The 28000-nt window shown below is 45.3% G+C and overlaps 1 protein-coding gene across 1 annotated transcript; it reads right to left on the reverse strand.

Annotated features, from left to right (window-relative positions):
• On the reverse strand, positions 1-27996 carry stau (double-stranded RNA-binding protein Staufen). Its single transcript, XM_075696710.1, has 9 exons — positions 27839-27996; positions 27358-27610; positions 24390-24651; positions 18526-18818; positions 17583-17870; positions 11091-11231; positions 4474-4861; positions 3442-3548; positions 1-246 (listed from the first exon to the last, which is right to left on the reverse strand). Exons 2-9 carry the CDS (start codon positions 27598-27600, stop codon positions 19-21), a joined length of 1950 nt encoding a protein of 649 aa, XP_075552825.1. The 5' UTR covers positions 27601-27610; positions 27839-27996; the 3' UTR covers positions 1-18.
• Between the last annotated feature and the right edge of the window lie 4 nt (positions 27997-28000).

The raw sequence follows: 28000 nt of genomic DNA on the forward strand, positions 1-28000 counted from the left end.
TGGGGCAGCAGGCGGTGTTTATTGGCGCAGACGCAGCGGTGGCTCGGGTGTGTCCTTTGCCGGCGGTTGGCCCAGCGTGTCCAATCCTCGGTGTGCAAGTGTCCGTAACACCGCCAGCGCAGCCTCGTCGTGGGATGCCTCCAGTGAGGAGCCTGCGCCGTGGCTCACTTGTGGCGGGCTCGTGTTCAGCGTCACCAACGACAGGAAGTCTTGCTTGTTTCCCTTGGGGAAGTCTGTGAATTGCACCTGCACCCAAGCACAAAAGTGGAGCTCAGCAAGCATTTCCTGGCAACACCAGTGGGATGAGCCATACAGAGCGCAGCAGATTTGAAGGGCAACTGCAATGAAATTTAACTTGGGCTGAATTGGCTGTGGGTTGTGCACGTACTACTGAACCAATAATGGCAAAGATGCAGGGATGGTAATTGGCGAATGTTTTCTATACACATTAAATAGCGCAAAGCAGATGCGATGCAGACACCTTGTAGTTAGCATAGGAGATGCAAATCACAGAAATAGCCTCCAAGATCTTCAGTGATACTGCCTAACCTTGGAGGTATAGCCCAGGCACCATGCTTGTTCTTAATATTTAGGTACTGCACCATTTATAGCGAGTGGTATTGGTTGCTGTCTTACTTTATATTTTGGTATCTAAAATTGGTCTTTTTTTTAATGCTTTTCGGGACGTGTTTACTTTCAATACTGCAGGGAGGCTGCTGTATATGCACACTATCTGAAATGAAGCTTCTTACGTGGTCCAAAATTTAATTGTAGTTGGCCTTTAAGGGGGACGCGGCAATAAAATAGTCAATTTGGTCAAACTTTCTCATGTCTTTATTAATTTTAATGTGGTCCTTATACATTCCCTTATCTCAGGGCAAAATATTACGAAGAAATACGCAGCTGAAGTTGAGAAAATTGTGGATTTTTGTGGTGGATTAGCATAATGTTGGCATTCTTCCAGTTCTCTGGGACCCTTGATGTCAATAGACAGTTCGTATAAAGGGCTGCTAGTTTTTCAAGCATGATGTCTCCTTCATCTTTGATTAAATTGACTGTTATTCCATCTTTACCTGCCGCCTTTCCTCATTTCATGCCTTGCAATGCCCTTCTAACTTCATCGTTAGTTAAATAAGGAGCCTCTGTAACCTGTTCATTACCACTTTGAATGGAGGTATTGTGGCTGTTTTGGGTACTGTACAGGTCAGTATAGAATTCTTCTGCTGCTTTTACTATATCTTCGAGATTGCTGATGATATTACCCTGTCTATCTTTCAGTGCATACATCTTGGTTTGTCCGATGTTTAGTTTCCTTCTCACTGATTTCAGGCTGCGTCCACTTTTTACAGCTTCTTCAGTCTTTCTCACATTATAGCTTCGAATATCATTGTTTTTTTGCCTTGTTGATCAGTTTTGACAGTTCCGCAAATTCTATCCGATTTCTTAAGTTGGACACTTTCATTCTTCGTTTCTTTATTAGGTTCTTTGTTACTTGGGAGAGCTTACCGTACTACTGGCTGCCTTGGTGCCTTACCTCCCACTTCAACTGCTGCTTCTGAAGCCAGCCTAGTTACGGTTTCGTTCACTGCATCTTCATCTCTCTGTTCTAAGGCTGCATATTTGTTTGCAAGTGCCAACCTGAATTGATCTACTTTTACCCTTACTGCGTCTAGGTTGGCCTGTTTCTTTTTGACCAATTTTACCCTTTCTCTCTTCAAACTGAGGTGAATCCTAGCGCTCACTCACCTATGATCACTGCACTTTACCCCACCTACTTCGCACATGCGTACGGGAGACTCCGAAACCATGATATTAGAACCATTGAGAAATACTATGTCGTGCCACCTGACGGAATCAGCAAAACCCATATACCGCGGATAATTCAAGCATGTTGTCAGGCGTGTAGGATCGTCTGGGCTGGGATTCTCCGACATAAGGTGGCCTGAAAGACCGCAGGGTTAGCTGACTGAGCTAGCTTGGATGCTCAGTTGCCACATTCAGAAGTTCGAATCCTCTTTTTTCTTTTTTCCCTGAAGGTGGGAAACTCGAACTCATCTTCCCCACTACACTACATCTCCAGGCTTGGAGTGGCACCTGACACCGGCAAAAACACCGAGAGCAAATGATACTAATCTAGGTACTACCAAATCAGCAAGAACCACTAAGCTTCCAACAAGACCCTCCCTCACCAGAACAGGAATTGGGCTCCCTGGGGCAGTATTCAGCCACTCCTTTCCAAATGACTCATTCAATTACTCAATGGCCCTCAGTTCCCAGCAGCTGCGGTGCATCTGACCAAGGCGGACAGGCCACCAATGGGAACTGACCCTTGCAACGTTCAACACCCGAACCCTATCGAGTGAAGCTAGCCTTGCAGGACTCTTTGAGGAACTTGAGGAATCAGGCATTGTTTGGGATATCATTGGTTTTAGTGAGGTTAGAAGAACTGGCGAAGCTTATACAGTGCTGACAAATGGCCACGTTTTCTGCTATAGAGGACTACCAGATAAGAAGCAGTTCGAAGTAGGATTCCTAATCCATAAGGACATAGCGGGCAACATTGACGAACTCTACAGCATTAATGAGAGGGTAGCAGTAGTCGTAATAAAGCTGAATAGGAGGTACAGAATAAAGGTAGTACAAACTTACGCTCCAACCTCCAGTCACGATGATGTAAAAATAGAACAGTTTTATGAAGATCTTGAATTGGCAATGCGAAAAGTGCAAACTCAGTATACTGTAGTCATGGCCGACTTCAATGCAAAAGCGGAGAAAAAGCAGGCTGGTAAGCAAGCAATTGGCAACTGCGGCGTGGATTCCAGGAGCACTCGAGGAGAGATGTTGGTAGAATTCGCCAAAAAGAATAAGCTCTAAATAATGAACACCTTCTTCAGGAAGCGCTGGAAAAAAAAGTGGACTTGGAAAAGCCCTAATGGTGAAACAAGAAATGAAATTGATTTCATACTTTCTGCCGATCCCAGCATAGTGCAGGACGTAGAAAAATATGAAACAAGAACACGGCAAAGCAGCTACTGATGCCGCAGCAACACAAATGTCTGATGAATTTGATTTGCTTGACTGTTTAGCATTAGTTACCATTTGAAATGCTTGTTAGACTGCTCCTATTTGATATGGCACGTAATGACCGATGACGGTACTTTGCAATTTCAGTTCCGGTTCTATTTAACTGGAGTTCACAAGAACAAGCTTTCCATTTACCTGAAGTTTCTTGACATTGCGATTTTGGGCGGCCAACCAAAATTGGTACAAGTCGTTCAGTTTATTTGGCATGTCGTTTAAGCGAGTTTTGTTTATCCAGAGTCCAGTGTATTTACACTTGCAATTCATGGCCCATTTGCATTAGAGCAAGATACATCACACACGCATATCAAAAAGTGTCTTTTTACTCAAACAGCAAGAAAGTGCAAGAGTGGAGCTGACCTGAAAGCCCAGAACCTCTGCGAGGTAGAGCAACTGTTGCTTGGGACGAACCGGAGCCGCCGCCACGGGAGCAGTCTGTCGGAGAGCTTCAGCCGTAGGGGACACACCTTACAAAACAAAAAGGATTAAATTGCCACAATTTGTTATACTACCATGAAGTGCAGCATATTCTTAACACTGCAGCAAGCACGCTAAAGAAAAGACTCTGTGGTAAACATAAAAGAGAGAGGTATGAACTACTTCAGGCACTGACACTACCCATAATTCATAACCTTTTTTATTCAGTATATACTCTCGAAGAATTCCACAGAAGACTATGCCACCCCACAGGTGCACATAATGCAGTAGTCAGCTTTCCAGTGAAGCAGGCACTACACTGCAGCCAGTATGATCTTACTCGTTGCAGCATCAATGAAAAGCGAAGAATGAGAAAAGGACAGTCAAAGCAAGCACATGTGAAGACTTATGCATGAAATAATGAGATTCAAATAGCACAATGGGCCACAGAGAGAGCAAGTTGCTCTGAGGAAGTACCACGCATTCCAATTCTTGAGTGATTTCACACAAAAGCAAAACCACTTTGTATCCAAAATTTTACTAAATTTCTACTTCTACTTTCTACTAATTTTACTAGACTTGGCATTGCCAAGAACACCACTAACATATTCATCAGCTATAGAAGACAACAACTGCCTGTTGAAAAAATTAAAATCCAAAACCACTCATGAGGGCAAGAGATTATGGCAGCATGATCATCTAGAACAGAACACACATCCTCTGAAAGTTCCACATCACAGTCATTGTAAGTTTTATGATGCTGACTTTGAAGTGGATTTATGATCCCACTATCAGAATAGTAATTAAGTCAGCTCTGCAAAAAGAAGGAACTTTGTCAGCCAGAAAACAAGATGAAAGCTGCTCTCAACAAAAGACTCTCTCAGTGATGCGATTGGCCAAAATACATAGTCGGACGAGTTATTTTAACCACACCACCACCAGCAGTTACCTAAAGTGCACACCCATCATGCTTACCTTTGTCGAGCAGTTCTTTTGCTATCGCTGAGCTTGCCTGAAGGTCACCGGTTGATGCAAGGCGATTCCCCGTGCCGGTTCCGGCACCGCCACTGGCCACACCACAACCCACGCCTGCTGGGCCCGCACCACCGGCCCCTTGGCTAGGCACAAGCAACAGGCCCGGCACAAGCTGGCGACCACCACGGGGGCTGAGAGGAGACATTATTCCCCGGGCAGCAGCAGTGCTAGAAGCAGTGGCAGAAGAAGGCAGCTGCTCCGTCCCATCCACTGTAGACCCCGTCCCACCGCCGGCCTGGTTGGCAGCCGATGGACGCGAGTATCCCAGTCGCTGCAACATTGCTTCAGCTGCCAGTCGCTTGGCAGTCTTCTTGTTGGGACCCACGCCCTGAAAAGGATCAATGCCACCGGAGCACACACATTTACAAGCACATCGCAGCTTTTTGGTCATGCTACAGTGGCCACAGCTCTCTTGCTAACTTACTACAGCTGAACTTCAATACAGCGAATTTGCACCCAACACGAAAATACCTGCCACATACAGTTAAACCTCGATATAACGAAGTAAGTAAAACCGGCAATTTGCTTTGTTATATCTCAATTTCGTTGTATTGAAATTCAACCTTTTATGCAAATAAGTACAGTCACCTATCAATTTTTCTTAGGAAGGAAGGCGCAGCAGAATTTTCCGAATTATCGGGCGATTGAAAAAGGCAAATTTTAATGAGAAAACAATTCATTTTGATGACTTTGGGATTCGGCGACAACTGGTACGGTTTGATGCCACGTCGACGGCACGAATTAAGCGAAGCCAGCCACGCTTTCGCATGCACTCCACCCCCACGGCTGATAGCTCCGCCCGCACTGGGACGACGCTATCATGAAAAGCGCAGGCAGCGGGGAGCGGATAATTCGTCTGCCTTTCGCTACAACGGGCCACCAAAACTCGAGATTACACAACCTCCAAAGCTAATTGTGCTGGATGACAGCTTACATGATGCCCCGCCATCTCAGCACGCCCACTCTTTGCACATGTGGCAGATTACCTCTAAAGCAGGGCATGCTCTCAGCCACACTTACAGCCATGTGCAGCCACAGCCGAGACGCGTGCCAGAAATTGCAATGTGCGCCAAGTCCACCCCCCCCCCCTCACACGCACTTCATCGCGTTACCACAAGCTCGCTCCCCTCCCCCCATTTTCCTTTGCTCAGGCGGGAAGGTGGCACCCATGAAGCCGCCATCTTCCTTGTCTCCCCCTCACGCACTTTCACCCACACCTAAAGCACAAAGTGCGCGGGCATTCACTCCGTGCTGCCGGTGCTTTACATGATGGCGTCATCCCAATGCGGGTGACACTATCAGCCAGAGGGCAGAGTGGACACGAAAGCATGGCTCGCTTCACTTCATACCGCTAATGTGAAGATATAGTTGGCATGGCATGAAACTATCTTTAGTTGCTGACTCTGAAATTCAACAAAATGAATTTTTTTCTCATCTAAGTTTGCTTTTTCCAATTGCCGAATAATTCAGGAACCTTTGCGGCCCCTTCTGTGCAAGAAAAATCCATTGCCAACTACTCATTTTGGGGCATAAAAGGCTGAATTTCAATACAGTGAAAATTTCAACAGAACGAAGCAAATTGCCAATTTTACCGACTTCGTTATATCAAGGTGACTCTTACATTAGATAAAAAACATTACTATTGGCATTAAAAGCTAAATTCAACAAGCTGAATCGACTATATTTGAAAGCAGTACATCCACAGATGTGTTTTTGCTGATGACAAGGACTCCAAAGGATAGGAGTGAGAAAACCTGTTTATGTGAAGTCAACTACACCTGGTATATACACCCAGCTCGCAGAGACGTCGGAACTGTTAACACTACATAAGTGTGTGCCTGGCTGTATGTCCTTGCATTGAACCGATAGTCACCGATAGTAAGTTAACGTGCCGCATGTTCCATCCGCAGTAGAATGAAATGAGATGCTGCAGAGTGACAGTGTGATTCTTGAGTACACGCCAACTGTCACTAATAAACCATCCAGTGACGCATTTTTTCTTGGCGCAGATTACATGTATTGAGCCATTATGCCTACTATGTCTAACAATTTTCGACGAGCCCCGCATTTTGGACGAAGGACGCTTCTGAGGCTTGATTAGTGTTTTGGTCGGCAGATGGCAGCACGTGTGCAGTGATTTCTGTCTTTATTTATTTATTTATTTATTTATTTATTTATTTATTTATTTATTTATTCATTCATTCGGTATACCTGTACATCGCCTGCGTGGCATTATCGTAGAAGGGTTAAAATACAGGTAGTCAAAATGGAAAAATATTCAGCAACATCAAAAGAATACATCAGTTAATGCAACATCTGGAGTGTGTTTTTCATGAAGCAATTGGCATTTTCAAAATTATATCTGATACAGGCAATGTGTATTGCTGGCCTGTCTTCTGGAAAAAGGCATTTCTTCGTCTTCTTGATCCAACACTGATGGTTCCGACAGCGAGGTGCACATTGCTTCAGGAAGCAAAGACAAATGTGATGATGACTGAGGTCAGCAGCTCCTTGGACAAAGACAAAGAGGAAAGCACATAGGAAGACATTGCTAAGGCATGTCTGTGGAATAAATTGACATGAACAGTCCACCAAAGCCTCCACTATTTCCTTCTTCTTTTTCTGTACTCTGTAAGAAGCTTACTATAAGCTCGCCAACTGAATTGCTATAATATAGTGAGTGTTTTCTAGAGGATTAGCTGGTTTCGCTGATAATTAATTTAAGCAATCGGAAAGTGACTCTGCATAATCCCTTCTTTTGAGCTGCACCACACACAGCCAATGCTCCCTTAGACAAATAACACACCGTCAGCCCGTGCACCTAATGAGACAGAAAAAAAATTCTGTGTATATTCCTTCCATAATTTTTTTTTTTATTATGAGCGCCTAGGTACTTTCAATAACAAAAATATTTACAATCAGCAATAAAAAATAAGGAATCTGGGTAAGAAATTTCATGATTAAACAAAATGGCTGATAATGTCGGTAGCTCTCAGTAAAGTGTGCAGTGAGCACTTATGGCATAAGTGATTTCCTCCACGCACACGCTCGCAAAGTTGTGCATCTGCACAACTGCTGTTTTTCTGCAGCAGAATCATTTCGAAGGCTCTCCCACTTGCATCTGTCGTTTCTCTTTCCTTCTGTAGACTTCCAAAATTCTTTCTGTCCCTTATTATTCAAATTAAACGAATATTCAACAACTTTGAATAGTCCGAATATGAATCGAATACAGTTGCACCCACTCGTAACAATCCCAGATATAGCGATCTATCAGTTATAACAACCACATTTCAGTGCAATTACAATTTTCTGACCCTGCCTATTAAAGCTGCTTCCAGCGACAACGAATTATAAATTGCCGTACTGTTACAACGAACGCTTCGAACCCGGTCATGGTAAAATAGGGCAAGTGTGAAGTACCAAAGCGCCTAAGTGTGACCAAACTAGGCGCACGGCAGCGTGTGCCCCTCTCCAGTCCTATTACGACAATAATGTGGCCTTTGAGATGAGTGAGCAACTGCTGCACACGGATTTTGGAAACTGGAAGAACGTCATGCGCTTTCAAGACATTCCTCCAGAGAGCAGGCGCACAGCATAAACAGCATGGCATAGAGCATGCGTTGACAGTTGGGCTGGTGCGTTATCGGATGCCATAACAGTGTCGCTCTCGCTTTTGCGCAATTGTCCGTGTGGCAAAATGTGCATTATGCACACTTCAATGATTTGGAACAACCATTTACCATATTTACCTGCATAATGATCACACATTTTTGTAAAAAAAATTGATGCAAATTCAGGGGTGCGATCATTACGCTGTTTCCCACGAAAAGAAACATTTTCTTTTTTCATCCCGCATTTGCTGCGGGATGACAACGGGTCAACAAGCAGGCGGCTGCCGCTCCCAGTACGGGACACCAAAACAAAAATGGCGGCCGGCGGAGCAAGCCGAGCACGCGAACACGATTATTTTTCTTCTCCTGAGTACATTACGCACATTGAAAGCCTCTTCCATATAAGTAGTAAATAATACCGTTAATATCGGCAAGTTTGCAACAATAACGTAGCCATGTCCACTTTGAAGGGACAGGAACAGATATGGGCGCGCTTAGCTGCCAATGGCATAGAAACACATGGCGGGCATGCTGCGGAAACTACGGCATTTGTCTTCACTGCTATCCTAATACGGCATATTTCCGCTAAGGGTGGGCGAATATCTTAGCTGCGTTATAAGCGTTGGCATACGAATAGGGTACACTTCTAACGTATCAGTGTAAACGTGGCAACTATTGTTGCTGCTCACGATTTGTTGCGTGCCCGCGAGTGCAGACAAGAAGAATCGAAAGGCACCCTTCATGTTGTTGTTGTTGACCAAAACCATTATGAAGCCTACAAATAATAAAGCCGAGGCAAGTTTGGTTGTAGCTTTTTTTTCTTTTTTCATGGAAGTGCGATAAGTGATGAAAGAAATGAAATGGGGCATCTGCTTAAGAATGTTGGGTTCGTGCAGACCGCTTGGTATGCCTTCAAGAGCCGCTCATGTAGCATTCGACAGATGGTAAGCGCAATCATCATTAGCTAGACTTGGCACACAACATATCGCTGCGACAAGTGCAGGGTGCAATCATTACAAGGGAAAGAAAAAGATCAAATTTTGATGAAAAAATTCACGGGTACGATCATTATGCGAGTAAATACAGTATGTCCTTCCACCTTACGAACAACGGCCACTAAGGTATTCCTGTCCACGTGGCCCAAGTCGGCAAGAACGCTGCACCATGCACTTTTCTCATGCAATGTTACAAAGGATCGGCGCTTACTAATACTGTTATCAGGGAATCCCGGTTCGGCAACGCTTCGTTTACGTGTTGCCGATTGCTGATAACGATTCACAGTGATGTTTTACTTTTCGAACACTGCATCTTTTTTCGCACAAAGCGACAAAGATAACTGAATTTTACGACTCTTGTGTAGCTGACGGACAGTCGTGATGCTGAAACCACGCTGTTCAAGACCCTTACAGAATAACGGCATGCCACAGTAGGTTTCAAAGTTTAAAAACAAAAAAAAGTTTCAAAGTTTACACTTCCAGCCAATTAGAATGCTTCACTCTCATGTGCAGAATACAATCATGTCCCAGTGGTAGCAAAATATATCACAAGCTCTCGAATACAAGGATCGTTGACAGGAGTGCAGTACCGCAGTCCCTTGATTGCTTTTAATGACCACTGAAATAAAAAATCACTGAAATTCGCGAGCTCCATTGACTCCCTTCTGCTAGTTCGCATGTAGGAGCCAATTAGGCAGGCATATGTATTTCAAATATCTTTGGTTTTAAAGGTCACTGAAAGCAAGCATGTCACTGTGGTATAAGTCACTTCGAAAACATGCATATTGCAGGCTATAGCCGTCCTGTGCAATTATGGAAACTGCTGTAAAACTACACTAAAGCTGTATGCAGGAATACCTCGTTCATACATTTTGGGAAAAAATGCGAGGAAAAACAGACTAACCGGGTAAACGTACGATCTGAAGTAACTAAAAAAATTTCCCGAGAGCCAACTATTGTTGACATCTAGGTAAGGCAAAGCGTTGCACGGATCGCTGATGCATGAGCTGCATGTCGAGCTGGTGGTGCTCCAGCGGATTTAAGAGGGCAACAGGAAACGAAAATGAAATCGAGCTGGTGAGCAACACTGGATGCTGCCAAAGCAAAACGTCATGCCCACATCATGCCACCTGCAGCAGGGAACAGCGGGGCGTTCGGATTATCGCCTACTAAAAGCATGCAGTACGCTGCCAATGTGACTACGCACCACGCGCTGCGAAACAGATAGGCAAAGATGCTTATCGCAATAGGTTTGGTGGCGACAGCTGTGAATGCAGTGTGAGACGACCCGGGTGGTGATTTGATGGTACCAGAATAAGAAACTGAGCGTGCCGTCATTTTCACCTGAGACAGACGGCTATATACTGTTGTTGATCGCACACCTCGCACCTTTTCTTTTTCACATGTGATCTAGCGGCTGGAAAACGTATACAATTGTATCTGCAGCAGGCAATGGCGGCTGCATTTCGTTTATTGCCTATTAAAAGCATGCGCTGCTCTTCTAACGGCACCACGCCCTGTGAAACAGATAGGCAAAAATGCTTATTGCAATAGGATTGGTGGTGACAGCTGTGAATGCCACGTGCGATGACCCTGGAGAAGATTTGCTGGTAGAAAAATGAGAAACTAAGTGCGCGCCAACATTTTCATGCGAGATGGACGAGTATTGCAGTGAAGCTGTTCTCGATTGCGCGTACATCACGCATTTTCTTGTTTACATGGGATCTGGTGGCTGGAAAACGTATCAGACGATCGCAGTTTGGCGATGTACTGAATGTTAGTACCGCAAAATCGTGTTTTCCAGGAATGTATGAAGTGGTAAAAAATTAGCGCAACTCTATTGGGTCATTTTTTGTGTTCTCGATTGCGAACATTGGCACCGGGAAAACGTATGTAACGGGAACGTATGAACGAGTTTCTATTGCGTAAGAATACAACTAGGTGGTCATACCTGGGCAGTGAGGTTTCCCAGCTTACACTGAAGAACAAACTCGCGCTGTCGAGGGTCCCCCCTTTCAGACACCAGTACGTAGGTGGGCTCCATTTCCTTCTTTGCCTGCTGGATCTGGATCAGCCGGGATATGGGGTTCACCTGCACACAGACGATAGCAGGGTCAGTCCGCAGATGCAGCACTAGTTTTGAGAAAGACCTTCACACACACCTGCCAGAGAGCTTTATGCCTTCACAAGGTTCGCAGGGACTGACAACCAATTTTCATGATACCATTTTTTTTAGTGCAGTGGAAACCTTACCATAAGTCAGACTGTTTAATCATGAAGTGGTAACGGAGAAAACACCGTGGAACAGTATTTATTAGAATTTCTCTATCTGCAGAGAGGATGTGGGCGTTCACTGGATGCACGCTGAAAGCAGTGATAGGCAAGCACAATAGTGATTATACACCAGCATTAGTGAGAGGCAGATCACATGTGTAGCCATAGCTGTGAGAAAGTATTATAGTCAAACCTCGATATATCGAACACGGATATGTGGAATTAGTGCGTATATCAAACACTTTCTATATCACCTGGAAAATTGCATGCATTAAAAATTTTTTATTTCGAACTGGGTCGGACGTAAAATGAATAATATCGAACGCCGCCACCCCAGACCACGTGCGCTCTGTTGAAAGGCGGTGAGCTTTCCCGCAACACCTTCAAGATAGCAGTGGTGCGATGGGCATTCCCGAATGCTGCGCATCATAGCTGCACACATTGATCACGCTGAGGGCCCCATTTGAATGCAGCGGCACACACATGCGGCGGCTTGGCTAGTTCGACAACGTCAACGACACATATCATTTGCCGCACTGATTCCTCCTCGGTGCTACACTCTGCATCTGCCGTGCCTCACAAGGACTGGCTGTTTACATCCACAGAGACGCACGACTGCGCGAATTCACTGGGCTCATAGGGCTCACAGGCACCTTGGCAGATGCCACTTAATACTTTGTTATTGACAGTGTTTCAAAATGCTTCGATTGATGGACATGAAGATCACAGCAATAGTAGCGGCCAAACGAAGACGGTGCCGGGGTTAATCCCGCTGATGTTGCCCCGCTCCCGACTTCAACTGGGGCTGTAGCTGCCTTGGCTCCTTGATGCCGCTACTGCAGCGCAATATGTAGGGCACCGGCCTATCGTTTGTGGATCGCCTAGGCTATGTTGAGGACTCTGCGTTTAAGCACGCGGCTGTCAATACGGAGCACGCTACACTGCTGCAGTACTTTCAGCCAAATAAATACTTTTTGTGAAGCTTCACTTGAGTATTTATGGTGCCATAATTGGCACTTGATCGGGGATCGTTGTCCGGAGTGCGCTTTCGGTTGCACTCCGAACAACGATCCCCGATTGTACCCTTGGATCATTGATTGATTTCCAAAAGTTTTGACGCATTTTTTAAATGATTTTATATATCGAATTCTGGCTATATCAAACTATTTCGCAAGCACCACGCTGTTCGATATATCGAGGTACGACTGTATCTTGTTTATCAAGCTGATGTTCCTGCAATTGATGTTTTCCGAAGTGTTATATTATTTCTACAATAATAGCTGCGTGCTTTCGTGGTTGCTCATCCAACTGCTTCGGTCAGAAACCAGTTAAGAGATTTTAGCCAAGCCGAATTCTAAAAAGCAAAACAACACTTTTACAGCATGTTGACGTAGCCAACGCGTGTGCTAATATTGTAGTGCTGGCACCCATTTACGGCACTAGTCTATGGCATTTTGTATTCCACTGGGACACCGCACAAATCTGAGTAATTGCAAACTCGCAACCGTACGATAGCACGTGTGCCGCCATCTATTATGGGATGCGTGTGCCACATTGTTAGTGCGTTCTTTCTTTGCAATATGCTAGAATAAAGCTCGAGCGCCTAATAATATTCGAACTGCAATTTAAGGCAATGAGTAGGCTGTACTTATGTACAGCAATCACATATAGTACTACATCTGAAATGCCAAGATTTCACCACCAGGCTGCGCCACTTACTGGTTTCTGAGACTTGTCAATTTAAAATTATAATTCCTACTTAAATAGCAAACCTGCTGAATTCTATCGCTATAAATCATGGTCGTTTCATTTCCATCAATGTCTCGCTACACATTCTGGCCAGTTGTCAGTCCCTTTAAAGCAACCAAGCTAACTAGCATCAAGGCTATAGGAAACACTTCGTCTCTAGTTGCTTCATATACATTTTGTCTACAGGCTGTTTCACAGTCAGCTATACTTGAACCCACTCATAACGATACTCGTTTTAACAATATATAGTAAAACCTCGCTAATTTGGCCATCGAGACCTTAAAAAATCTTCGAATTAAGCGGGTTTTCGAATTAACCGAACACACAAAAAAATTCAACCCAGGCAAAAAATTTCGCTGTGGGAATGCGCTATCTTTATTCGGGGATCTTTGGATTACTTAAAGTAATCAGATATGCTGGTTTGCAGCGTCCTGCAGTTCGAGGCTCTAAGGGTCATGTTTTCTAGTTGGCCAACTACACGCAGCATTTGAGCATTTCCACCGTGGCACTCAACAAAACTGCGGATAACGTTCATCGATCCGATAACTTCCCCGAAGGGAGGGCTCGGGAGGGCTCGTTAGCGTCGTCGTCACTGTCATCGCACATGGTCGCATCAGCGGTAGATTCATTCTCCATGTCTGAGTAGCATATCTGTTGATCATTTTCAAAGTTCAGATACTCGGTGACGCCGACTGCACAGCATTCGCTATCCTCTGCGCCGAGTGCATTGATGCGGTCACAATACTCGGCTCCTTCTTCATCAAGTGTACAGAATAGACAGCATCAGCATTGATGGTGCTTTCCTTCGAGAAGCAAGCGTGTTCAAAACACCACATGATCGAAGTGGTTTCCACTTGCTTCCATGCACACACAATAAGACATATGGCCCGGAGAGGTCCATGGAGTACTCCTTGCTGTTGTCGTAGTAAAGGAGCATGCGCTTAAGCAGGTGGTGGCAGTAAATCTTCCTCGTGTGATGAATGACGCCTTGGTCCATTAGCTGCGAGATCATGTGGTGTTCAGAGGAAGAAATACTATTCCGATAGCTTTCAGGTGTGGGATGTCACCATGTGCCGGGCAATTAAAAACGAAGAGTACATTCCTGCCTGTGGCCGCGAACTTGCGGCCAAGCTGCCGAACGTAATCTTCAAATATTGCGCCTGTGACCCAGGCTTTCTTGTTGTGTCGGTAGATAAGCTCATCCCGTGGCCGCAGCCATGCATCTTTAAAGCAGCGAGGCTTCCAACTCTTTCCAACTACAAGTAGCGGCAGCTTGTGTTTACCGCACATGTTCGCACTGAACAGAACAGTAATTCTTTCCTTGCCCTGCTTTCGACCCTTGACCGCAGTGTCCTTCGCTGCAGGCATTTTTGTGGGCAGCATCTTGTAAAAAAGGGCTGCCTCGTCAAGATTGTACACATCGTCTGTACCGTACTCACTAAGCAATGGAGCCAACGGGTGTTTCTTCCAGTCGTCAATGACGCTCTCGTTTGCGCTGCTGCTCTCACCACAGACGGCTACGAAGGTTATCACAAGACAAACCTGGTATGTCCTTACCGCAAACAAAGCCTGCAGCAACTGCCAGAGGAGGTCAACCCAGAGGGCCTCAGTCTACCTTCCTCCTCTGCGACACTTTGCCTCGTTTCTCTTTCCCCACTTTGCTCAACGTCACTCAGACTTCCTCTAGGTTGCGTTGCTTTGCCACGTGCTTAGCACGCTCCTTCGTACTTTCACTAGCTCGTGAACTTTTCCCAGCAGCACAGGCACAGAAGGCTATTTGAGGTCGCTAGGCGAGACGACATAATTTGTGGCTGCTCGCCGATTTGCACAGAGGCGCAATGCATCCATCACGGACTGGACGAAACCAAGTAAGAGTACTGCTAGAAGACAGTTTTCTATTAAGTTCAGCTAAATAAATGCTTTTTATGTCATTTTCCCCTGCTGTAAGTCTACTTCATTTACCATTTTGAAGTAAGATATCTGGATGCACCTGGTCATGTTGCCAATCATTCTTTTGATAAGACGAACTTCTGCTAAGACGAACAAATTTTCATGGTCCCTTCGAGGTCATCTTAAAGGGAGTCAGTCTACTGTAGTGTATGCACTCAAACCTCATTTTAGCGAAGCTCAAATGGGTGCCAAAATTACATAGTTACATTCATTATTACCATTTATTGCAATACATGCCCAACGGGGTGCACAATTGTAAACATGGAAATAAAAAGACGGCTTTGCAGCCCAGGGAGCCACTACACAGCCATGCATTCGATAAAATTTGAATAAAAGAAGAAAAGAATCTTTAGTGTGTGCAACACGCGACTTAGCACCTGACGCGACAGCCTTTAGATAGCTGCTTTAGATGTTCCATTGTGATGGGTTTTACGTGATTGCGCAGCACGTGGCATACAACACGGCGCTCCACTGTGCGATTGAGAAGGCAGGTGAACTTCGCCGCGTTGGTTTTGATCTCTGACGCCATGCCCAGCTGCCAGCCCGTGCGGCAAAAAGTAAATGCATGGCCTAGGCGTGACCGCAGAGATTGCACCCGGAGGTCTCTGAGGCCACGCCCAGCAGCAACTGCCTGCGCGGCGCGCTGTAGAGGAGGAGAGAAGTGAACATACTAATTTTCGCACCAATGCGCGTAGCCACACAGCATGGCGCAACTAGTGCATGACACTAGGGATTACACTGGAGAGAACTTGGAAGTCACACCCCGCCGTGCCTGTCTGCGCGGAGTGACGTGTGGTAGTGAATGCACTAATCTCTCGTGCAACGCGAGCCGCGCAGCCAGGCACGTATAAGGGGGGGAGGTCAGTGGAGAAGTGAGATAGCTCATGCTTATGTGCAGGCATGCAGCTACGCATGGTGATGAAAAGGACCAGTGTTGCTAGATGGCCTATTTGATGCGGGAACGCGGGAGTTTTTAACTGGCGTAGAGAATTACTGCTGAACCCCACAGAGAGCAATACAACTGGCGCGCAACAGTCTGATATTTTTTTTGGTTTCGGAGACAAATCCAGTTCGTTGTATTCATTGGCAGGACAATTTCACTTCTTTAAAATGAGGTTTTTAAATACATGGACCTCTATAAGGACTTCAAGGGGAATTCTATTTATACTTTGTTATATCCTGTTTTGTCATAACGAGGTTTGAGTGTATGACAATCAGCAGCTGCAGCACTGCGATTTTCTTTTTTTTTTAAGCGAGCTGTTGCACTTGCCTGAATTGCCAGCTTCACGTCTCCCTTCCAACTCTCCAAAACATGAGTCGACTGTGCAGACAACCTCCCTCACTGACACCTGTCACAGTCTACACACGCTTCGCATGGGAAGCAGGATAGAGACAAGTGGAACTGGCGATGCGGGGAAAGCATGCAGCGTGCATGGCGGCTCGCATATATTTTTATTTTTTTTATTTCCCAGGATTTTACACCCACCATTTGCACCCACTTTTGTGTACGTTCTACGGTGGGTGTAAGGTGGAACTTCATTACAATACGGTTTGATTGTATTAATAAATTACACTTCTGCAACACCAAAACAAAAACAAAAAAATTTGCTGCCATTCACTTGAAAAATGAGAAATGCTTATACTGTCCATTGTGATCACATCTCTATGTTGCTGCTGATGGACAACAACATATCCTCCATGCTGATTATGCGCATTTCCTTAACAACTTCGCCCATTGCGAAATGAACGGCAAGCCATGCATTAGCCAACCATTTCACTAGTTCATTTGGTGATGCACGCACTTCTCCCGAACACTAAAAGTAGAAGACACGGGTCTATCATCCCTTGCGTGTATAATAATATTTCTTTTCAATAATGCTTGGCAGGAAAGTGGCACACAGTCTCCAATTTACACAGAAATGTGTTCTGTTGCAACAGCAATAGCAATGATGTTGACTCTAATGGTAGGCTGTTGTCAATGCAGCAATCAGGATTTTGTTTTGCATCTGGCTGTAATGTGCGGAAAGCCTTTCTTTTAAACCCATTTACTTGGAAATAACTGCACCCGGCACAGCAGCTCAGTGCCTGTGCCGCGCTGCTGAGCATGTGGCGACAGGCTTAATTCCCACCAGTAGCATCTGTATTTCAATGGGGGTGGAATGTAAGAACGCCCGTGCGCTTACATTTAGGTGCACATTAGAGAACATCAGATGGTCAAGATTAATGCAGAGCCCTCTACTATGGTGTCCCTCATGACCCACTGCACAATATCGGGATGTTAAACCACATACTTATTAGAAATGGGTGTCTATGTACACAGCAAGTTTCCCTTGCTAAAAATATCTGTCTCTCAACCCGTTGACACACTGCACATAACACTAGCTGTGAGATGATCGAGCTGCATTCTTGCAAATGCAGTGGCTGGAAACCGAGAGCCTGCGACCTCACCAAAGGGACTCAAGGGACTCACCTCGCACGGTGGTGCGGCAGCCTGCTGGTCACGCACCAGGTTGCGGGCTCGCTTCTTGGGGGGCGCCCTGCGCTTCTGCAGCAGCACGCTGCCGGGGATGGTCGCAGTAACGGCCGATCCTGGGGGCGGCTCAATCGGTGGCAGCTTGCGCAGCTGCTCCAGCACTCCCTGGGCAGCCTCTTTCTTGGAGGCCTTCTTGCCATTGCCTTCTCCTTCGGCACTTATCTCACCCACTGTGCAGCGCGTCCGGAATGTGCGCATGTGTGGGGGGCCGCTCTCCTGCACCACCTGCAGGTGTACATTAGAGACGCATGCTTGCTCAAGACATGCGGTTCAGGACCTGATGCCACTGGTGCCTATGAAAGGGGCACAATACCTGGTTACTCTCAAAGGGGTACTGACATAAAAATTTCAGCTCTACATTACTGGTACATTCCACAGCTTTACACTCATTGGTATCGTCTGCAAAGTATCAATAGCCAAATGTAGGTGAGATCGCACTTTAATTTTCAAGTTCATATGAGTGTTAGATCAGAAAGCGCAGGTCCTATTTGTAAACAATGTTATGTCTCGAGTTTTTGGCGATTGATTTTGGCGACACGCAACATCATTCGTTTGTTTCATCGTATGGAAGAACTTTCAGCACTGCTTGCATCGGGGGGTCTTTCACTGACAGCACGCAAAGCGTACGTGCGAACTTCTTACCATTTAAAAATTACAAGGTTGCCAGTGCCGTTGCCGAGAGCAGCAAAGCTGGTGGCAACAGCCTGTGACAATTTGTCTATAACACTTTTTTTTTGCTGCATTGGTGTAATTGTCAAAGGGAATCATCATAAATCTATGGTATGTTCTATAGTAAGTCCAGTAGACCCTCGGAAACGACATGGGATGGGCAAGGAAAGCATGACCCATTAATATTAGCTGCTCTAGTTTCTCACGTTACCTGGAAGACGACCGACAGCCCACGCTTGAGGGCCAGTTCATGCACCAGGCTGACAGGAGACTTGAGCTCATCACTGGCTTCATCTGCATCTGCAGCTGCACCTGGTGTAGGCTGTGGGGGTGTTGGCCGCAAGGGCAGGTTCCTCAACTGGGCCAGGGCCTGCTGTGCCGCCGCATGGCGCGCTGCCTGCTCTGTAGGGCCTTCGCCATGGAAACGACGCGGCCCCACATCTAGCGTCGCACAGTAGCCACCCGGTGCAGCATTCATGTGCCGGTAGTGTGGCGAGTAAAGGCCTGCATTGTGCAAGCAATATGGTAATACCAGTTGATTTTTGAACCCTTCGGACATATCTAAACAAGAAGACTGGACAGAAATCATTAGAGGATGATAGTCAAAATCAAGCAATAGCTCTTTAGCAGAATCGCTGAGATATGCTGCTTGGGACACTTGTTGGTTATCTCTACTGGTTACTGCCGAGGTGTATGGGTGCTGTGCCCTTGCAGTTTTCCTGATCAGCCCATTTTACAAATCACATAAGAACATTTGCAAGGATGGAAATTGTGCAGTAGTTTTGGAGTCAGGCCGCCACGTCACCGCTTTTGATTACTGTCTTCAGGATCAACAGAGTTTACTTGGCCAGGCAATTACTCAGAAAGGAAACTTCCACGTAAAGTGGGAAAAAACCCAAAGAAAGCTTTGCATTAAAAAGCAATTGCAGTCAATGACCGAATTTCTGGATGCCCAATGATTTGGACATCATCGCAGCTCTGCCCCATACCCGACAGAGCCAATGTATAAGAACGTCAGAAATTTCGAATGCTGAAATCCATCACCATTCATTTTCCAGACTTTTTCCCGTGACCACAGATGCAAAACAGCATTAATCAAAGCCATCACCATCCCTATTCTAATCATCCTATAGCCTCAAATCAGCACTCTCATGTATGTACCAATCCGCTGACAGCCGCAGTCACCACCACAGCAACAGATGCTTCGATGTTCACTACCACACTTCTTGCTGTTCGGTGCTGTGTTGTTTATCGAAAGAATTCACGCATGCGAACGAGAACCGTAGCTGCCCACCACAGCAGCTTCCTTGCCCGTGTCACATGAAAATGCTGACACACACTCAGTTTCCTATTCCAGAACCAGCAAATGTCACACGTCACATTCACAGCTATCGCCACCAGCCCTATTGTAATAAACAACTTCACCTATCTGTGTCACAGTGCTCATGATTTAGTGCTATTAGAAGCCTGCTGAATGCTTTTAATAGACAATAACCCAAATGCACTTCCATTTCCTACTGCAGGTGGCACAAAGTGAGTGTCATGTTTCGCTCTAGTGGCATCGTATTCTGGCAAAGCCTACCAGCTCGATTTCATTTCGGAAACACTATACAACAGAAAAACAAGCCGCTCTTGGCCTCACCAGCTTGACGCACATCGGTGTTCCGTGTTGCAACGATTTGCGGCAAATGAGCATGTCAAAACTTACCGTTAAAATGCCCCGCCCGAAGATGCTGAACCAGGTTGAATACGAGGAGCGCAAAGAAAAAAATCGGACGTTAACTGTACACTTTACACTGGTGTCCAGTAACAAGAGTTGCACAATATCAGAGGCTTGAAGCACTCAGCCAGCACTCACAAAACACTGATAAGGTGAGCAATTGCCAAGAACATTCGAGCAGGATGCAAGGCTAAAATCCTAACTAAATAGACTAAATATCCTAACTTTATTGTGCATGTACAGCAGTTTATCGTGGCCGTGGTTATGTACCGCAAGCCACACACCCAGCTATTCGAGCTTCATTCCGGCATAACAGTACACGACACTCAACCAAGGTGCAGTCTGTGGTTTACAAGTGTGCAGGACTCAGCAGCAGGGTTTAATGTACAGTGTAAGGCCACAGTAGTTGGTTTTATGCCATCACATTACAGCCTTCTCTGCCCGAAATTATCAGTAAATCTTCAATCGGAGCTACAATGGTTCTTAACACCGTGTCTAAGAAACCTTTATGTCGTTATACGACACTGTAAATGCATTGAACTTCTGCGAGAAGTTCAAAGGGGATTACAATTACTTCATTATAATTAATTTGGTTATAATTAGGTTTGGCTGTTTGTTCAGTTGCATTCAATATGAGCTGAAACGCAGTGCCCATGGTCGAAGAGGCTCCAAGGCTGCACGGCAATGCCGACATACAAAAAATTGGAGGCCTAAACACCATTCCAATTACTGGTCATTAAACCACTTTTTCATTGTGACTGTATGTATTTCTTGACAGCTTCAAGACTTACTCCCGTATTCATAAATGCATCTTAATTTGAAGCCCACGCTTGACTTGATTCAAATTACTCCTGTCGTGAACGCACTGAAAGAAACGCAAGGAGTGTCTTGGACGCGTTCGCATCAGGCGTCATTTATTTCAAGTCAAGCATGAGCTTCAAGTTAAGTTTCATTTCTGAATACGGGGGTTAGTTCAGAAGGCATTTCCAACATTTCCTGCACTCATGAAAGCGATAACCCAGGTTTCATGCAGGAGGGGCCAAGCTAGCTCTGCAGGAGCCCTAATATTCCCAAGAAAGCTTTCTTAAAGAAGGGCCTTAAAATTCAATTCCTCTGCACATCTACTCGCTTACCCCTTTGACACTTTCTCAGGCCTGCACACACTCCTCTGTACAAGTATGTATTCTCCCTTGAACAAGAGAGGTTGACTTTTCTGCAATGCTCTATTACGTAGTGGCTGGGCCCACCAAATTTTTGAAGAACAAAGTGGAAATTTTTTTTGTCACATCTTCATTCCAAACAAGACCAAAAATTCTAAACACAAGGTAAATAAGTTGCCTGCTAAGCATAAAAGATCTTGTATTCACTCTCAGGACAAACTCGCACTCCCTCTGTCAAGGCAGGTTTTTTATACTGTTGTCAAACAATCTTATGGGCAGAGAACAAAGTATGCTGATGTCAAAGTATGGAATGATGTTCCTGCAGGGTTTAAACAAAACCTACACAATTAAAATTTATCTCATACCAATGGTATCATTACAGCATCTAAATTCTTTATACAGCAAAACCTCATTAAGTCGTACCTCCTTAAACAGTAGTTTTGTTTTAAAAGCAGTAAAGTGAAATCCCCGACTCAGCAACCATTTAACATATGTTTCGTATCCGGATAAACTGTACCAGCTTATTGCGTATGTATCGGTTAACATGTAGTGTTTCCACTCTTCGTTGCACTATCATGGCGGTGTGTCGTCCTTATCAGGCGGCCTCGCAGGACAACAAGCCTCAGAGATCAGAACGGACTCAAAGCACCCTGTGCATTTGCACGTGAAGCCACATCAACATCATTTTGCCGCCGTGCCAGAGAGCGTTCTGGTGCCGTGCAAGGCAGAGAGTTTCGTACAATAATTACTAGAGGGAACTCTAGCCCTAGTGTCTACGGGAGCTGCAATGAGAGTGGTTGTACGAGCATGGGCATTATGGGAAGTACATGGATTTGCCTAAACTTTGTCCTTTCAGCTTCAAACAGCTTTGTGACTTTGTAAACTTGTCATTTTTAACAATGTACTGCATAATAAATAATTAAATAAATATCATTAAAATTATCCAGCGGCAGGATTCGAACACAGGAACTCTAGCACAGAAGCCCGATATTGAAACCATTAAGCCACGGATGCATGCATCGACAAGCGAATGAAACGCCTTTATGAATTTATCGCGGGCATGCCAGTGCCTTGAGACGCCCGGCGCGTTTCAATTTGGCCACCTGGATAAGCTCAATCGTCGCTGCAATTAATAGCAATTGTGCATGTTCGCGGCATCTTCTTCACTTCGAAGAGTACAGATTGCACTGAAACTTACAACAATAAGATTTATACAGCATAATATACAAAGCCACAAGAACATCTGAATCCACAAGCAAGAAGATCAGACAAATCCATGTACTTCCTATCATTCCCATGGTGGCACAAGGACTGCAGCGCCAGAGTTCCCTCTAGTAATTATTGTAGGAAACTCTATGGTGCAAGGTAGGACTCGCGTCATGCCGGAGCTTGGATAAAAAACACAGAGTACTGAGCATAGAAGAAAAATTGGACATTGTTCGTGCTATCGAACGTGGCATGAGGAAGTCGGCGCTTGTATGCAACATGAATCTATCGTTGACTACGGTGTGTGGCATTTAGAATGCAAAAAGGTGCTCGGCAGCACTGGTGCGACCATGAAGAGATGTTGGTTACGAGGTTCGACTTTTCGCTATTGTTGCTTCTGTTGCTGCAGAAGTGTTGCCTAACAAAAGTGATGAAGACAATACAGAAGTCGACAGCATGGGCGATTCAGGCCCAACAGTGGCAGAAGATGTGCGTTACATCAGCCTCATGATTGCAATCGTCGCGACGAGAACAGCAACCCACAATGAATAAGGTGCCCCGCAACTTCTGCAACGCTACCACGCCCATGCACGGAGAATTTGCAATGCCAACAAGGAATTCGCCATGCGAGTATTTGCTGAGAAGAGGAGGCTGGCTGAAAAGCTGGCTCGCAGCTTCAGTAAGTTTGAGGCCGCTGTCGTCGCTGCTTGGCCACCGAGGCATCAAACAAAGATAACACTTTTGTCACATGAAGTGAATAAATACTGTATGTTTTTGCCCTTTCATCACACTATCTCTGATTCCGTTTTTGACAGGTAAGTAGGCAATCTCATGCTGTTTCGGTTAAGCAGTGCTACAGTGTAGTATGCACTTTTTGCGAGCTCCGGCCAACTGCGGTTGAATGAGGTTTCACTGTATGCGTTTTGTAGATGTGCTTTGCATATTTTGTATCTTGGATCTGTATAGTACCCCCAGAAACATGTACACACATACCGTACTTATATAGAAGTGTTTATCATTATAAAAATGTGTTGCATACATTTCAGAAATTGTTGCTAGGATATGTCAATAGAAACTGAATGTTTCGTTTGCTATCTACTCTTCAAAAATTTTGGAAAGTGCCTGTTATTAAATGCTACATTTGCCGATTTTTTAAAATTAATGTTTTGTCTACTTTGATAATGTCGACTGCACTGTTTTGAATTGCTGTTTTCACATTCTATGTTTCATATTGGATCCATAATTAGCCTGCATTCAAACATGTATACACCAGCACCAATAAATTCATTATATTCATGTTGCTCATGACTGTACATGCAGTGGGAAAACCCTATGCAACAGCATGGATGAGTGCTGTCAGTTTTAGAGGTCCATGCTGCACCAGAAGCAGGAGCTGTCATCGTTAGTCATTGCCATATTAGCCATCGTTCTGAAAAGAGGCCAGACATACACAACTTGTCCAACACCTTTACTCCATCGAGAGAAGCTGGCTTTGCACATCATCACTTTTTCCTCAGTGAACCATTTTAGTAGCACTCTTTTCGGGAGACTATGAATGCTGTGCTAACACAAGACGTGCAAGCAGCAGCAAACTTAAAGTCCCTGATTCAGCATATACGGTGAGTTACCATTTGACTTACCCTTTAAAATAAAACTTTCAACAAACTTCAACGTAATATGCAAGCACTACTTCGTCTCTAACCAAGCATTGTTTTGACCTGTTTAATCTGTTCTTGTCATAAAATTTGTGCACTTCCTTTACTTGAGTTGCATTATGTGGTTGTTCATGTTGTACAAATAACTGTTTACTAATTAGTTTTACGTATAGCCATTGTTTGTATTTCTTACTAGTAGTGCCCAGTGCAGTACTGCCAGTCATTACTTGTATTTAACTGGTCACTAGCCATGTAGGCTGGTGGCTCAAATATCTCTTATCTCTTCGTAATCGTGTAATGTTTTCTTTGACCGATTGACAGAAAGTGGACTTACAGGGGCCTCGTGGTGAGTGGCACATGCCCTGGAAGTTGAGCGGAGGCATGTAAGCCCTGCGGGGTAGTTCTACCACACGGTATGTGGCCAGCTCACCCCTCTTCATGGCTAGCGCATTCAGCTCCACCGTGGGTGTCAGGGGCCCCTGAGCCCGCTGTGGGGCCCGTGACACCGGCCGTGCCAGGGATGTCTCATCCAGGGCCCGCTGCGCTGCTGCATGCTGCGCCCGCTTGATGCTCGATCCCGTTGCCTGGTACTCCTCCTGGTGTTTAAGCAGAATAACATGTTCTAAGGCTAGTAGCGATGACACTGCCAAACATGCGAGTTAGGTTAGCTGGCATTTGCCCCACTCGCATACGACTAAAGCAAGCGCTTTAGCAGAAATAGTGGGGCAAACAAGGAAAGCCTCAACCTAGAGCCAAACTTCTAACATGGGAACTTATTTTCCATCTTGTAGAAATGTTGGAGCTCTGGGCAGAGGCTTCCCTTGTTTGCCCGCCATTCCTTTCAAGTTTCCATCCACTTGTGACACTCCATCCTATTTAGATTTCAGTTGATTACTTAGTCATTTAAAAAGCTAGCATTAGACTATGCCTTCATCCTGATACACCCAGGGAACAGCAAGGCGACTGGAGACATTTGCCAGCTCATAACGCCTGCACAAAACATTGCCGCATAGCAAAACACACATGCCAATGAAGATGCTCTTCACTCTGTCGCACCTACTCCATGTAGTGGAGCGAAATATCCTCCTCCAATCACCCTCCACATGATGCCGACTGGATGGGCGAGCCCTTGTCCTCGTCCTTTCTGAGAAAACATAGCCAGCTCTTGTTATTGACTGGGTAACATGAGCCATACCCTTAGCTGCACTACACAGAATTAGTGAGACAGAGTATAGAAGCAGTGGCCCACAACAAGATATAGCCTACAAACAAATACTTCAACTAAATAGGAAGCTAGCCAAGCAAGGCCCAGGCAGAATTCCAAGCAACATGTGAAAACTGACTTGTGAAAAGCTAAAGCTAAATACTACAAAAAGGACAGCACATCACAGGTGGGCTATGAACCAGTTCTCAACAAACCGAATAACCTTCACTTGCTCTCTCAGTCTCCACTTTTGTAGGTCTTTCACTGGAACTCGTGTGAATTTTTTGGCATTCTGCTTGTGCCGAAATGCACACCAGTGGCATTTCACTAATGTTCCTAAGTCACTTCACAAAACAAACGGTTCACTAGAACATAGACTGAGGTACATAACCTTCTTATTATCTAGCTAAATGTATCTGCCATTTTGGCAACACAAAAGGACCAACAGCCCCATGTTACATGTTTGAAAAGAATGCCGCACTCTTTAAATACCTGAACTTCAGTTTACCCCAACACTGCCTCCCAATGATCAAGCAGACAGTAAGCCACCATAACACAGCCAATGAAACTTAATAGTTTGAATGTCAGGTATATTCATATTGTTGTATAGCAGAGCCTACTCGTCTTAAACTATAATTTAAAAGGGAAAAATGCAAATACAAACATGTTATTGAAGACTACAGTCATGAACTGTGCTAGAACTACCGTTCTAGCGTAACTCAAAATAAAGATTCACCTTTCACTTCAGCTGCTAAGTAATCGTCGCGACATAGCCCTTTTGTCATTATTTCGCAAGTACGCCCACCACACTAACAAACGCTCCCTACACCTAGAAACGTCATCGCACACGTCGCACAGATTATACAATCATCTTAGCTTCATGCGCATCTATGGTAAAACAGAAGCATTTAACTCGTCTGCAATTCCCCGTACCATTCGGCTCTGGAACAGCCTCCCCGACAACACAGTTGCGGAAACTGACCGTGAAAAATTCAGGCACTCACACAACTCGCTTAACCCTTGTTAACCTTTGATATCACACTCACTGTTCTGTGTTACTTTTCCTACCTCTTTCTTGCACTTTAATACGTTTGTTACAAACTTATAGAGCTCTTTTTTATTGTACTCATATACAGCATTATGTAGCTAATATGTTTCTCTAACTTTTAGGCTGTGCACTTGGCTGGTGTTGTTTTTATTATTATTATTATTGTTACTAGATTGTATGTACTTACTTGATTCTATGCCCCCCTTACTCAATCCCAATGTAGGGGCCTTGTAAGGTTTTTGACAAATAAATAAAAAAAATATTAGGCACAATAATGCTTAACAGCCAATAATAGCTAGCAAATTATTCCTGAATGCATGTTACAAGAGTTTATGAGAACAGGAACCTGAACATCGGACTATAATCACTGAAGTACTGGCATTCGACATCATACGAGTGTCTCTTCCTTCTTTGAATAAAGAGACTCAAGTAGAAGAGTCGTAAAGAGTCACGAGTCAACTCACACCCAACTCGGCTGTTAAAAAAGCTGCATTTGGCTAGTGTGCTATCTGTTTCGTGTGTTACATAGTACTGTCCGCAAGACACCCAGCTCAAGATATCTACTCTATATAAGCTAACTCTCATTAATTTTCTACACAGGGACTCGTCATGTAAATAACTGGAAAGCAATACTGTTCGAAAAAGCCTGGTCCAAATTAATTCTGCATGCGCATATATTTTCGATTGGCAGCGCTGAAAGTATCCATCAAGACATTTAGTTTTTTGGTCTAAATTCTATTCACGACACGACTATGAAACTGAAAAACCTGTCTCGCACATAACCTTTCTCTTCCAACACTAAATTCCACGATTTCTAGAGAAAAAAAAATGAGTTGGTTAATCAGTCTCTCTTAAAAGCAATACACATTTCCAAGGCTTTGGAATGTCTAGGAAATGCAGATGTAGGCCACCCTTTCACGTCACGTGTAATGCGTGACGTTTGGCGTAACTTCAAGTTACACCTGCGCAGCATTCTTGAAACCGTGCCAAGCTAACACGAGCACGCGCGAAGAGCGGAAGCGGTTCCACGCAGGGTCCGCGAGTGCTCACGTGGCCCGCGAGGCGCAGCACTACGGTGAAGCTTTTCTTGTGCGGCGGCCCCGATTCGTCGACGAGCCTGTACTGGAGTCCGACTTTGTTGAAGCGGGCCAGCTCGTTGACCAGGCACATGGGCGTCTTCTTCTCTTTATTGTTTGCCACGGCCGTAGTGGGCTGCTCCCCGTTGCAGGAAGGCGGCGACGAGCCTTCCTGCTCCGCTGGAGCGCACTCGCCGCTCGGACCCGAGCTCAGCATGCTGCGGCCACTGCGTGTGAAAAGTGCGGCGCCGCGTCAAGTCACGCATTTTTGCGAGCCGCGCCCGCGCACGCACGCGCGGCTTTACACGCGCGCTCTCATCTTCGCCACCTTTCGACAGCGCGTCCTTGCGCGAGCATGCAGCGCGTGCGAACGAGGCACGACTCGTGTGGCACGGCCACCTCCCCTGAGGCAGGCATCTCGCGCTCGGGGGTGACGAGACACGCTCGCTACTCACGATCAAAGCAGCAACTGGGACACTGCAGTCCAGGCGGTGAATGCCATTTTAAGCCCCGATTTAGTCGGAGCTCAAAAACAGACCACTAAACGTTGGCAAACAGTGAAGAAAATTTTGGTGCGCCGCCGGCGACTCAGCCCTACACGCTGCTCATTACGGTAG

This window comes from Dermacentor variabilis, chromosome 6 (genome assembly GCF_050947875.1).
Source record: "Dermacentor variabilis isolate Ectoservices chromosome 6, ASM5094787v1, whole genome shotgun sequence".
Lineage (NCBI taxonomy): Eukaryota > Metazoa > Arthropoda > Arachnida > Ixodida > Ixodidae > Dermacentor > Dermacentor variabilis.